The following is a 14,425-nucleotide window of genomic DNA, read 5'->3' on the forward strand; positions in this document are numbered from 1 at the left end:
TACGTGCAGCAATGACATGTATATGATTATGATTCTCCACATTTAATACTTTCAGATATATATATATATATATATATATATATATATATATATATATATGAAAAATTTATTATTGTTGTACGTAAAGCGGCCGCAGAAAAATCGAACTCGTATATATATATATATATATATATATATATATATATATATTCTTTTAACTTAGATATATCTAACTAATATTTTTATATGTAGGTATCATAGTTCTTTGTTTTCCACGTTTGGTTCAGAATATTACAAAATTTTGATAGGAAATACATTTCCCTAGACTTTGACATTTGTGTGTAAAACGAAAGGAAAATCACTGTTCAATAAAATCACTTTGAATGTGGTATTGTGAGTTAGACTGCTAAATGGATAAAAGGCAACGAAAAATCTGACCATAATACCCTTATCCATATGTAAATGCTTGAGACTTATGCTCAAACTACCCTTATCCATATTTTTGCATATGTCTTTTCTGAAGCATTTTCCAGGTGACGGAATGCAATTTCCAGTACTAATTTTTGCATTTGCAGTTGTTGTCTGGCGCTTTTTTGCTAAGAGAGTACCTTATGAAGAATACTTTTGCATTGGAAGTGTGTGGAGTTGGATAAAGTTAAAGATAAAAATTCAAAAATAATAAAAAGGTTATTTTCGTATTTTCAACCCATTTTTCATAAATATTTTATTTTTAACCAAACATAGACTCAGTAAACTTAATCCAATTTTCTCGGTAATATTTCGGCCTACCAAACAAGTTTTTTTTAACTTTCCTACCAAACTCATTTTCACACCACATTCTTAGTAATTGTATTTTCCTGATAAAATTTTTTTTCTACTCTGCCAAACACTCCCTAAGGGGATAATAAGTCTATATATAAAAGAAGAGGAATATTACTCTCATGTTACATGAGAGTAGTTCTCTTATGTTATAGAGAGAATCGAAGTGGAGCCCACCATTAAAAAGCAAAAAAGAAAAAAGAAGGGGTGCGATTTTTGAAGTGAAACAAAATGAGATAACTATCTTATATAAAATGAAAGTAGTATTTCCCATAAAAGAACTGGGCAAAACATCCTCCAAAAAGCATGTTTATGTGCATATAAATAAATAAATAAAAAAAAAATGACTCAACTGACTCGATGTCATCACAATAGAGAGCCACGATACTATGGAATATGGATAGCCAAAGGTAACACAGCTGTGGACGGAGAGACTGTGTTTAAGGAGTTAGGAGAGAAAGGCGGACTAGCTTATTTAATACTTGCATACATTAAAAAATGGGTAATAATTTTCTTATGTAGTAGAAGATAAGAGTTATCTTCTACACACTTATTGGTACAGGTGGGGTCCATTTTTAAGGAAAGAGAGAGAAAAAGTAAAGTGAAACTCATCTTAAATTTGTGTGTGTAGGAAATAGATTATATTTTATGCAACATAAGAATAATAAATTCCTTAAAAAATTTATGATTTATTTGGGAAGAGCGATTTAAATTGCTTAAAGAAACTGTTACAACATATTGCTTTTTTGTCCAATTTGAGGTTTCCAAAACCACAACTCCTGGGAGTTTTGTTTATAGCTTAACTTCTATCTGTTTGTTTGTTTATACTGGGATATGTTGTGCATTGACAAACTTCAACTTAGATCTCTGTCCAAACATTCTGATGCACTAAATTCAAAATTTCCTACCCAAACAAAGGCTTAGTAAGCACCATTTTGCTTCCAGCTGGCAAAACTACCGTGTGCCAGTTATATAGAAATAACTACCATGACAAGGAAAATATGGTCGCAATTTATATTAATCAGTTCACGTGAAAGAGTATACATCTGTGCATGAACAACCGTTGCTTTCATGCTATCATTTCATAGAAGTCCCAATAATAAAAATTTGAGCAAAATGAAAACAAGACAGCCATCATAGAGGCCTGAGTTGTACATAATTTGATACTCAATAGAGTACTTTGTTTTGTTTGTCCTAACAATTTATCTAGAAGGTACTTGAACACCTCCATCATGCATGACATTATCTCTTATAAAACTTATCATGCTAATATGGGGCTAGCAGATATATCATGATTCTTTTCCTAATATAACTAGTCATTGATATTGCTTAAATAATTTACAAAATTTCTACAAATGATATAACTTGTTATGCAAAATTGCCAATCTTGCTTACAATTATATGAGGTTGAGGAACTTGGACTATGAACTCATATTGCTTCCATCGTCTCAGATGTGTATTTTCTCCAAAACCAACGGGTAATTTGCTTAATATTTGTTCTCTGGCAAACCCAAATTAATATCAGAACCAATTTATGTATAGTCTCAGCCAGAAAGCCTCGTTGAGCTGCAATGTTGTTTAACAAAGCATAGCACGCAAATCTCATGGTAGCACACTCGAAGGCAATGATTCATTGGAATCTGTGCACTTCCTTAAAGCCGCCCTTATCTTCTTTAACATCTCATTTATCCTGATACCTTTTCTGCAAGAAGCAACATGAAAATCTGACCTAAGCCAATGTGGATAATATGAAAAGTAAGATATAAATTGTCCAAACAATTACTGCACCAGTCTGAACTGTAAAGAAGAAAAACACTTTCAAAACAAATATAAAACAAAATGTCAAGCACTTACAGAACACTAACTCCAACAACAGAGAGAGGTCGTGGATAGTCCTCGAGTTTTCTTTCCTTCCTGTCACTTTCATCAGACAATAATTGAGCTGGAACTTCAGAGCTTGGTTCTGGTTCAGAAGCTGCACCATCGTTGCCAATTCTTAGAATTTCTTGAGTCAATGATGGAAGTCTATCCTTCGCCTGAAATTATAATGAGCAAACATGTTAGTTACGTGCCTTAATTTTGCATATTACAAGACAACAGGAAAAAGGGTGAGTCTTGGCTCAACAATAAAGTAGCTGCATTGTGCCCTAGTGGTTTTGGGTTATAGTCGTAAAAATAGCACTTCCCCTTAACACTAAGTACATATGACTCTTGCCAGACCCAACAATGATGGGAGCTCCATGCACTGGGCCTCACTTTACAAGATAATAGGAAATTAAAAGACAATACTTAACCCAGATAGAGGCTGGGAATAGGAAACCACATACCTCTGGGAGATCAATTTTATTCAAAATAACAATGTATGGTCGTTCAAGGTACTCAGGATTATACATGCGCAACTCCTGCAAAACAGAATTACCATGGAGAGAGCAAAAGTAAGATAAAACACTCCAAGGTGTATGGGATGGAAACAGATTACAACAAGAACAGCTGGTCTGAACACAGATTACTTCCTGCTCATATAGGGAATAAGATTTATTGGCATTACTTTACCTCAAACATCCCAAAAGACAAGAAACGGTAAAGAATAAACAACGAACAACAGAATTGTGATCATCAACAACACAACATCATAATAAGACTTACAAATAGATGACTTTTAAGTGGAAAGTTGATGGAACCCAGAATATTCAACAACAAAGATAACCACAATTGAACAGTAAAATGCTTCCATTATATCAGTATTCATTACAGAGACGCTAACTACTCAGCATAACAAAGAGATACAAGAAATATAAAGGAATAACAAATAAAGCACCAAAAATCTCACTCACTCCCAAGCCAAAATACCAAGGCCAAAGAGATCCCAAGAGATCCTCTCCAAAACCCAATTTACCAAAATACTCAATAATCTCCTCTCCCCCTCCCCACACTCCTTTTATTCTATTCTTTAGGAATATTCTACAATAATTTCTCTAACAACTAACTAATTTACTATATTGCTAAACTTGGGCCCACTAATCATAGCCCATCAATACTCCCCTTTCAAAATTCACCTTGTCCTCAAGGTGAGGAAGAGAATAGGGGATGTAATTGAACATCTACCAGGGTCCCATTGCTTAAAGAACATTGATCCCGTCACTCTTGAAACTGAAAAATTGTCGGATCCCCTTTCCCCCTTCTCTCCATACTGCACATATCTGGCCATGAAACAAGGTATATCTCCATATTTCCCATGCTCTGTTTTTTTCTTGTTTTGCTGGCCCCTTCCAAACAAAAATTTCGGGCCACAATCACCGTTATTCAAGCCTAAATGTGTCTGGTCGTGTAACCCCATGGTGAAACCCATTGGGTTTGACCCAAATGAACAGCTCAGTAATTTTAACATTACTCCATCACCATCCACAACCTCCATCCATCGTCTTTGTAAGATTCCAAAGCTCAGTAGAACTTCTGCCGCCGGCAACCACAGGAACCACTCGCGCCTGTCACTGTCGTTTGTTGCCTCCAATTGAATCTGAAATATATTGTATATTCAAGTGTGTAAGTCTGTACAAGGAGGCTCTCTATTTATAGAGACTAAAAGACCTAACAGAATGACCTAATGGGCCAAGCCCACAATCTAGACTATTCTAGACTATTCTAATAATAATAAATTAATATTATAAATTAATATTATTTCTAACACTCCCCCTCAAGCTGGTGCGTATATATCAAAAGCTCCCAGCTTGTTACAAATATGATCTATTCGAGGACCTCTAAGAGCTTTAGTGAATACATCCGCAAGTTGATCATTGGAATTGACAAATGCTGTCTCGATCTCCCTTGACTGGATCTTTTCTCTAACAAAATGACAGTCAATTTCTATATGCTTGGTCCTCTCATGAAAGACTGGGTTAGAGGATATATGCAAAGCGGCTTGGTTGTCACAAATGAGCTTCATAGGCCTTTGTTCACAGAGATGGAGTTCCTTCAGCAATTGACTCAGCCAGATGAGCTCACAGGTTGCATTTGCCATTGCCCGATATTCTGCCTCCGCACTGGATCTGGCGACCACAGTTTGCTTCTTACTCTTCCAAGAGATCAAATTTCCTCCGAAGAGAACACAATACCCTGAGGTGGATCGTCTATCTGAAGGAGAACCTGCCCAGTCAGCATCTGAATAACTAGAGATCTCTGAACTCCCTTTATTTGTATATAATAAACCTCTTCCTGGCGCCCTTTTAATATATCGAAGAATTCTAATAACTGCATCCCAATGGGAGTCACAGGGAGAATCAAGAAATTGACTTGCAACACTCACTGCGAAGGAGATATCTGGCCTTGTCACAGTAAGATAATTCAATTTTCCAACTAATCGGCGGTAGCGACTAGGATCTGGCAGTGGCTCCCCCTGTCCTGGTAATAACTTAACATTGGGGTCCATAGGTGTATCAATGGGTTTACAGCCTAACATGCCAGTCTCATCTAGGATATCCAGTGCATACTTCCTCTGACAGATGGAAATGCCCCGCCTAGACTGTGCAACTTCGATCCCCAAGAAATATCGAAGTCTGCCAAGATCTTTGGTCTGAAATTGATTGAATAAATGCTCTTTCAACTGATCAATCCCGGTCTGATCACTGCCTGTAATGATAATGTCATCAACATAGACCAGGAGATAAACACACTGGCCAGAAGAGCTATGCCGGTAAAAGACAGAATGATCGGCTTTGCTTCTGATTAAGCCAAAGGATTCAACAACTGAACTAAAGCGGCTAAACCAGGCCCGAGGAGATTGCTTCAGGCCATATAAAGATTTTCGAAGTTTACATATCATTCCAGAACTCTCCCCCTGAGCAACAAAACCTGGTGGTTGCTCCATATAAACTTCCTCCTGCAAGTCACCATGTAGAAAAGCATTCTTAATATCAAGTTGGAGAAGGGGCCAGTGATGAATGGCGGCAAGGGCAAGAAACAGGCGAACAGAAGCCATCTTAGCAACAGGAGAAAAGGTATCCCCATAATCAAGACCAAAGATCTGTGTGTATCCCTTGGCCACTAAGCGAGCTTTAAGGCGATCAACAGTGCCATCAGGACCAACTTTAACTGTGAACACCCATCGACAACCAACAACAGACTTCCCGGGAGGAGCACGAACAAGATCCCAAGTGCCATTGGAGTGAAGTGCCTGCATTTCATCAAGCATCGCCTGGCGCCACCCTGGATGAGATAGTGCTTCACCTGTGGTTTTAGGGATGGAAACAGAAGAGAGACTAGAAACAAAAGTAAAATGTTGTGAAGAAAGTCTGTCATAACTCAAGAAAGAATAAAGGGGATGAGGATTTCGAGTGGATCGAATACCTTTCCAAAGGGCAATGGGAGGAGTCTCTGATGGAGGATCCGGAGGAGAAGAGCCGACAGGAAAGGGCGATGAGTCATCAAGAGGCAAAGTCGGAGGAGGTGCAGGCTGACGACGCTGGTATGTGAGGAGAGGACGATCCGCAGGTATGGAGGTAATTGGTTGCTCGCTCTGATACCAAATTGAATCTGAAATATATTGTATATTCAAGTGTGTAAGTCTGTACAAGGAGGCTCTCTATTTATAGAGACTAAAAGACCTAACGGAATGACCTAATGGGCCAAGCCCACAATCTAGACTATTCTAATAATAATAAATTAATATTATAAATTAATATTATTTCTAACACCTCCGACGACCCGTCTTGTTCATAAACCAGCCCCTCGTTCTGTCCGTTCAAGTCCAGCTCCTCTTGAGTCAGTCTTCCACATCGCGTTCCTCGTCGGTGTTTTTGGCCGCCGCTCGCCGTCGTCACTCTGCCTTGGGTGGAATTGTTTTTGTCGATTGTTGCCCCTATGAATCGATTAGGGTTCACACTGCCCACACTAACTGCTGAAGATTGTATTTCATGGGTTGGTTTAATGATTTGGGCCGCTGGTGATTTAGGACTGTGGTGAGGCCCAACTCGATCTCCCCCCATACTATTGGACCTCCGTTGGGAATTAGTAGGCCCCTGACATGTGTTAAGACCCAACCCATTACCTCGGTCCACACTTGTCCTTTGCTGATTAATGGGTTTGTTCATTAATGCGGGTTGACCCATTTTTCTCGCTCCATTGCTGGCCAGCCCAAATCGCTTTTTTGATTCAGCAAATCCAGGCTCAGGACTATGAGGTAACACTTCGTCCCTCTCCTCGAAAAGTTGTGCCCCTGCCTTCATGCGTTCCACATCCATCAATGGGTGCAAACAGATTTCAACTCCAATTTCTTCCGTCAAGCCACTGCGAACAACCGCTCCCATCTCCTCCTTCGTGTATTTATCTTCTGCTCCCTCTACTTCATCCGCTTCTGGATCTTTGTCATCCTCTTCTTCGCCTTCAACTTCTGCGTCTTCCGCTTCTTCCCTTTCTGTCTCTTCAACTTCTGTTTCCTTCGCCGTTTCTTTTTCTTCTCCTATTTTGATTTCTTCTTTTGCTATTTCATTACCACCAACTGTTGGATCTGATTTTAGAGCTGTGATTCCCTCCTTATCTTCTAGAATGGAATGCTCCGATTCTGGCTCTTCATCTACCAATAAAATTTCCGGTAAATATTTCTCTATGAACGCCTTCTCAAACTTCTTCAAGTTTGCGGTAAGATTCAACCACTTCCAACCTTGATACCAATTGAACGCACTCCCTCTTAGCCCTCTCACCGTTTCCCTATATTTTTTATCTTCATTGATTCCTTCGATCTGGAAATATTGTTCCAAATCGATCAGTCATCCCCAAGCATCATCTCTTTCTTCTCCAAAGAATTTTGGAACATCAGTAAATCTGAATTTCATTTCATTTTTTTTCTTTCTTTTTTTTTTTGTTTTTTTCTGGATCTGGACCAGAAAGCACTCTCTAGATCGGAAATGCTCTGATACCAAATTGATGGAACCCAGAATATTCAACAACAAAGATAACCACAATTGAACAGTAAAATGCTTCCATTATATCAGTATTCATTACAGAGACGCTAACTACTCAGCATAACAAAGAGATACAAGAAATATAAAGGAATAACAAATAAAGCACCAAAAAACTCACTCACTCCCAAGCCAAAATACCAAGGCCAAAGAGATCCCAAGAGATCCTCTCCAAAACCCAATTTACCAAAATACTCAATAATCTCCTCTCCCCCTCCCCACACTCCTTTTATTCTATTCTTTAGGAATATTCTAGAATAATTTCTCTAACAACTAACTAATTTACTATATTGCTAAACTTGGGCCACTAATCATAGCCCATCAAAAGTAATCCAAGTTAATAAAACCGATTGCCCAAGTAAACACCCTTAATTTTTGTTAAAATTGAGTCTTCAATGGCATAAAATAAAAATACAATCAATCATAAAAGGCAAAATACATACTTCTCTGACAGTTCTGTAGTCATTTATAGGGTTCTCAGTGGCTGCATCAACAACATGGACCAATAGCCGGGTCCTCCTGAGGTGCCTCAAAAAATTGCGACCAAGACCCTGAAAGATAAAAGCTTTCATTTATCATCTCAATGGTTTAACATGGGGACCTTTGACAAAAACAAAAATATTTTATACCTTTCCTAAGTGAGCACCTTCTATAAGACCAGGCAAATCTGCCAACGTAGCTTCGGATGAATACATCCCTGCCCCCAAGCTGGGATCACCACCAAGGCGTCCAAGATTTGGCATTAATGTTGTAAAAGGATAATCAGCAATATCAGGTTTTGCAAGTGTAATGGCTGCCAGAAGCGTTGATTTCCCAGCATTTGGAAGTCCCTACAACAAGATTAACTTGATCTTGAGCAAATAGATGAAAACATTTGGAGGACCTTCTAAAAAGAAGTTTTCAACTATAAATAACCTATTGTACAGCCAACAAATTTCACTTGGACAAAGAGTAAGAAACAACCAATATACAGTTCACTTTTGTTCACCAAATCACAGCAATAATTTCATACAACAAAGAAACTAAAAGAAACACCTGAAGCTTTACTACAATCCCACATCATCATTCACATTCTTCAATAACTCTAACTCATGATAAAGTCAATATTTTAGTTTCCCAGCAATTTCAAAATTATCTTCATTTATATAGAGATAAGAAAATTCATTCATCAACATCCAATAGATAGTTGTTATGAAGACAAAAGTGAGACAACCCATTACTAATTAAATAGGGCATTATGCATAGATGTAATACTTACAACTAGACCAACGTCAGCAACAACTCGTAGGATCAACTCCAACTTAACTTCCTCCCCAGGTTGACCGTGAACTAAAACCTGTAAAAAAATCAGTAAGATAGGAACACAACTTGCTAATATACAAGGGCATCTAATTGCCAATACTATAAGTAGAACGTTCAAATACTATTGTTTCCAGATTCGAGAGCCATTTTCATTTCCTGAAAAAACCCAATATGAGAATTGATAACTTAAAATCACAGTTCTAGACCCACAGCCAAAGTGACAACTGAGCATGAATTTTGGACAAAAAAACTTGGTTACTCATTATGCATTGAAAAATTCAAACCAGCTTTGATTAAATTGAGACAGCAAGAGAAGAGCCTTGTTGATTTAATCCTTGTATAAGGTTCAATTTGCACAGAGGAGATTGTAACTATATGAGGCCAGTAATGATATCTTTGCAAGGATGACAACGGCAAATATTTCAGTGCAAACATAAATGCTCAATAGGCTTTACCTTATCAGAGTCATCTCTCATCACATTAGTTGTCAAAGCCATCATCTTTTTCCTTTTATGCTGTGGCATTTCTAACAAGCTAATCTGGGAAGGCAAATAATAAGAAATAAAATCAGATTCAGGTGTAAAGTACAAAAATAATAACTAAAGATAGGCATATGCCACATTTAACTCTCTGTACTTTCTAGGGGAAAAAAGAGAAATAAAATGTTGGGTCCACAGCAAAACAAATTCTTACTTACTGTGTCCAAAAATATGAATTTATTTGTATGCATATATGAACTCCATTGGTCTAATTATTCTATTTTATCACCAATATGAAACAGTACAACTTATTTCCCGTCAGTAAACAATCCACAGATGTCTTTAATGGAATGAAATGAGTCTGATGCATTACTCAATTGCAAAAACAATACACTTTAAGATAATTTTAAATATGTATATTACCCCTCCTTGTCCACCCCTCGCAACAAGAACTTCATCACCAGGCCGTGCTAGATCGGCCAACAACTTCCCTCGTTTACTTTTGACAACTGTACCTGTCACATTACAAACTCAATGAGTGAAATGCAATTTTTTAAAGAGTGTTTTCACCAATAAGGTGGCATTTTTTGCATCTATACTAAAAACATATCAATTCAAAATGTAAACAAGAAAACAAACCAACAACACCTTAAGAGTCTGTTTGGTTTAAGGAAATGTTTTCCGTTTATACTAATAATTACAAAAATATCTATCACCTTGTAGGATATAAACCCTAAACAAACAAAGTGAAAACAAGTTGTAATTATTAATAAACCAGAGCATACAAACCTACAGGAACAGGAATACGCAGAGTAGGGGCTACAAGTCCATTGTGCAACTGTGAGGTCAAAACACCCATTGCATCAACATTTCCACCACGTTTTGCATGATAACGGCTTTTGTTATGAAACTCAAGCAATGTATCTTTAGCCTCATCTGTATATATGACCACATCCCCTCCATGACCACCCATTGGGAGTATAAGGGACCCATCAAAATCCCTCTTCAAAGAACTCTTCTTCTTCCTCGTCTTTTCCTGTTCCTGTTTTGCTCTCTGATTTAGTATTGCTCCGTGGCCACCATCTCCTGCACGAACCGTGATGGTTACCTCATCAAAATATTTGTGAGGTTCCTTCATCACAGTCGTTGGGGTTGGGGATGAACCTGATGCATTGGAGCTTATAACTCTGCACTCTACTCTTTTCCATTTACAATTCCCAAAATTGCATCTATGTTGGAATTGGATGCTCCTATACATGACAAAGAACATTAATTAACAAAAGAGAAAGGGGAAATTCGAAGAAGAAAGTAGAATTAGTGAAATAATAATAATAATAATAATAATACCTTGGTGGAAGCAAGAGCGCGGAGAAGAAACCAGTTTCGCGTAAATGATTGCTGCAAAATGAAGGTGGCGAAATCAGAGACACCATTATCCGAATATAGAATGAGAAGAGTGAGAGGGAAAGTGATTGTGAAGAAGAAGCATTTGGCTACGTCATCTTCATAGTCATATATTCTATGCCCAACTATGTTTTGGACAGAAATAAGTTTGTATTGGTGATAGAATATCAGCCCATATCCTATGATCCTAAGCCCATAATTTATTGGAATCTGATTTATAGGATTCGAGAAATCCGATGTCGTTGGAGATAAGTATTTCTTATTAATGTTGTCAATATTAAGTTTTTATACAGAAATTAAAATAAAATAGTAGAAATGTAAATCGTAGAAATGACATAAAATATAAAGTGTTTCTATTACTGAAGGTCAAGATATAAAATTATATATATATGATAAAAGTATTTCTACAGCCACTTTAGATAAGATTATTTACAGTTACCTCTTTTTAACTAAGTATGACCGGTCATACTTACTTATAACGATAAAGCGATTCTTTTCTTCTCTTTCCTGAGACACTGTCGGCTGATGTGACGGAGAGAGAAAATGTAATTTTAATATATGACCAGTCATACTTATTTAAAAAGAAGTAGCTGTAGACAACCTTATCTAAAGTGGCTATAGAAATATTTTCTCATATATATATATATATCACTACTCAAAATTCAATAAATAACTGCATATTTAAAATATATAAGTCATAAATTCAAAAATACAAAAATAGTTTAACAACTCTTATAATCAAGTTTCAAAACATTAAAAGAATAAAGTTTAACAACTCTTATAATCAAGTTCCAAAACATTAAAAGAATAAAGTTTAACAACTCCTAAATGAAATTACAGTGGCCTCGCGTGAGGATTTATTTTTTCTTTAGATAACTAGAAGAAGATACTATACATTTGATTTGAGGAAAATGGAAATAGGATTTATTTTTTTTTTTTTTATTTTTAAATAAAAATATATAGGACCATGTCATGAGTTAAAAGTTGACCCGATTCAATTTTTTTGTTTAAGTAAAAACATAAAAACTTGTGTTTCTACCGTTTTTATATTTTTATACGAAGTTTTTTTACCAATTTTTATGTGTGTTTTAACATATATCACTTTAATAAAAATGTGAAAATATAAGTTTTTATAATTTTACAATATTTTTTGACAATAATATCTCTTGTTATAAATACATGATGTGATCGACCCATAACTTTTTATGTGAAAAGAGCCTAAATGATAGAATGATTACTCTTTCTGTTAAACTCTAAAAATGCAAAGTGAAGAAAGAAAAAAAAGTTAAAATATATTAGTGATTCTGTGGACGTCAAACACTAGTGAGAAACAGGAACCGACCAAATATTTCACAAATCATGATATCTTTTAAAATAAATAGTAAAGTACCACAATTGGTAAGATTATATTAGAAAATCATAGGGCAGAGCGTTTAGTGTCCCTTTTTTTTTCTCGAGAAGATGTTATGTATTTGCTTGGACGCGAAGTATTTAAAAACAATGGGTCTATGTGTTTTGATTTTTTTGTTCTTAAAACTATTTTGTAGAATAGTTATGAAAACAATTGTATTTTGTTTTTTTTTTTTTTGAAAGTTAAAAACCAAAACAGAAAAAAAAAATAACTCAGACATATTCTCTAAATTTGATTCTAAAAACAAAAAAATAGTTACAGTTTTTAAAACTTTTTTACAAAACAGGCTTTACTAAACGAGTTTTTTTTTTTTGAAAACTAAAAAACTGTTTTTAAAAACAGTAATTAAACAGAGCCATGTTTTGATCATAAAATTCCTCACAGGTTAAAAGAAAATTTATATAGAATGACGTTAAGGTCTCCAATATTATACAGAACTCAACATTTGGAAGGACAAAGGCAACATGAATGTAAAATAAGAGTAACAAAAATAAGAATGTAAAAATGGATGCGGGCTCATATAAGAATAGATAAAATTAAGTGGTTGAAAAAATGAAAGAACATAAATTGAGGTGGTTTAGATATATAATGTGAAGACTTTTAAAAAAAATATTAACATTGTGAAGTGTTAGACTCTTTTTTAGTATGTTCTAAATTATTATTTTTTTGTCTTTCTTTTCCCTATATCTTTCTCTATTTATTCATTTACCTCTTTATTTTTTATTTCTTATTTCTTTTTATTTTTTCTCTTATTTATTTTATTTTATTTTTTTATACTTTTAAATTTTTAGTTTCTGGCATTATTTTTTTATTTTTTTTATTTTTTCTTTCTTTCTTTTTATTTGGAACCATCACCCCCACCTCTAATTAATTTGGGTAAAATATTTTGTTGATTAAATAGTACTTGACGGAGGATACCCAAAAAAAGAAAAAAAATTTATAAAAAAAAAATTATTTTTGAGGGAGATTGTTTTCGTTGACATCTCACTAACACCCGTCCGGATCCCAAAACCAAACTGAATGATATGTTCTTGCCTGAAACTAGTGAACAAACTTTTACCTCAATAATATGGGTTTAACCAATGTGTTGCAAAAAGTATGCTTTGGTTTCATTAAAGTTGGAAATTATAATAATTGATTTCCCAAAAATAATAGAAAATTCATAAAATAATTATTACAAGTTATGTAATTTAGACATGGCTTTGGTGAACACAAAACGTTAGAATTATTCCGGAGCTTGGATTCAACAAAAATATTGAAGGCAGACGCTGAATCACTTACACAAAACTCATTATAACCTTCCTAATATATCACAAACATTTAGCCGAACGATGCAGTCGCTTTCACATCAAACATCAGAGCATGAAATAAATGTTGGTTAGCAATCAGCAGAGCCCAATTAGGGAAGATTACTATTCACACGTCAAAATGAATTTAAGCAACAAATCCATAACAAGAGGTTAGACATTATATTTTAATTCAAAACTTTAAGATATTAGTTTTAGGGTTTTATAAGAGTTATGTTATAGGAAAAGTGATTGTGTAATGTTATAGAGATTCGTTTTGTGTGCCGTAATTTTTTTTCTTTTTTCTTCAAAAAGTGTGAACCCCACAAAATGTTATGTGTGTTGGAAAATTTATTGTGTCATGTTAAATGACAAATGCAAATCCCTTAGTTTTATGGGTTCGCTTTTTCTACAGTCAATATAGATAACTTATCTACATTGAGCCCAAAACGACGTCGTTTTGAGGCGGAAATCATGGTATTTTTGTAATTATAATTTATTTCAGGATTATAATTGTCTTTTTCATTATTAATTTTTTAATTTTTTAACCTAAAACGATGTCGTTTTGGGAGCGAATGTAGATAACTTATCTACATTCACTTTAGAAACATTAAAACCTAGTTTTATTAGTCCTTTCACTTATATATGTTATGCTTAGCCCATAACAAAGGGTCTTGACACCATGTCTTAACCCAAAATCTTAAGAAATTAGATTTTTATGGGTCTATCCAAACCCAACATTGGTATGTTCCTTTTCTCCAAGTACCACAAGCTTAAGTACTCAACCCGCCT

General features: G+C 35.2%; 1 protein-coding gene across 1 annotated transcript; it reads right to left on the reverse strand.

The window, feature by feature from the left end:
- Positions 1–1,851: 1,851 nt before the first annotated feature.
- On the reverse strand, positions 1,852–11,000 carry LOC133309674 (probable GTP-binding protein OBGC2). Its single transcript, XM_061510465.1, has 10 exons — positions 10,880–11,000; positions 10,322–10,782; positions 9,956–10,047; positions 9,509–9,592; positions 9,010–9,087; positions 8,381–8,581; positions 8,195–8,302; positions 3,126–3,200; positions 2,653–2,834; positions 1,852–2,500 (listed from the first exon to the last, which is right to left on the reverse strand). The coding sequence occupies exons 1-10, from the start codon at positions 10,963–10,965 to the stop codon at positions 2,401–2,403; spliced, it is 1,467 nt and encodes a 488-aa protein (XP_061366449.1). The 5' UTR covers positions 10,966–11,000; the 3' UTR covers positions 1,852–2,400.
- Between the last annotated feature and the right edge of the window lie 3,425 nt (positions 11,001–14,425).

The sequence above is a fragment of the Gastrolobium bilobum genome, unplaced genomic scaffold, assembly GCF_033153095.1.
Source record: "Gastrolobium bilobum isolate Gb01-03AN ecotype WA unplaced genomic scaffold, APGP_CSIRO_Gbil_v1 utg25016, whole genome shotgun sequence".
Classification (NCBI taxonomy): domain Eukaryota; kingdom Viridiplantae; phylum Streptophyta; class Magnoliopsida; order Fabales; family Fabaceae; genus Gastrolobium; species Gastrolobium bilobum.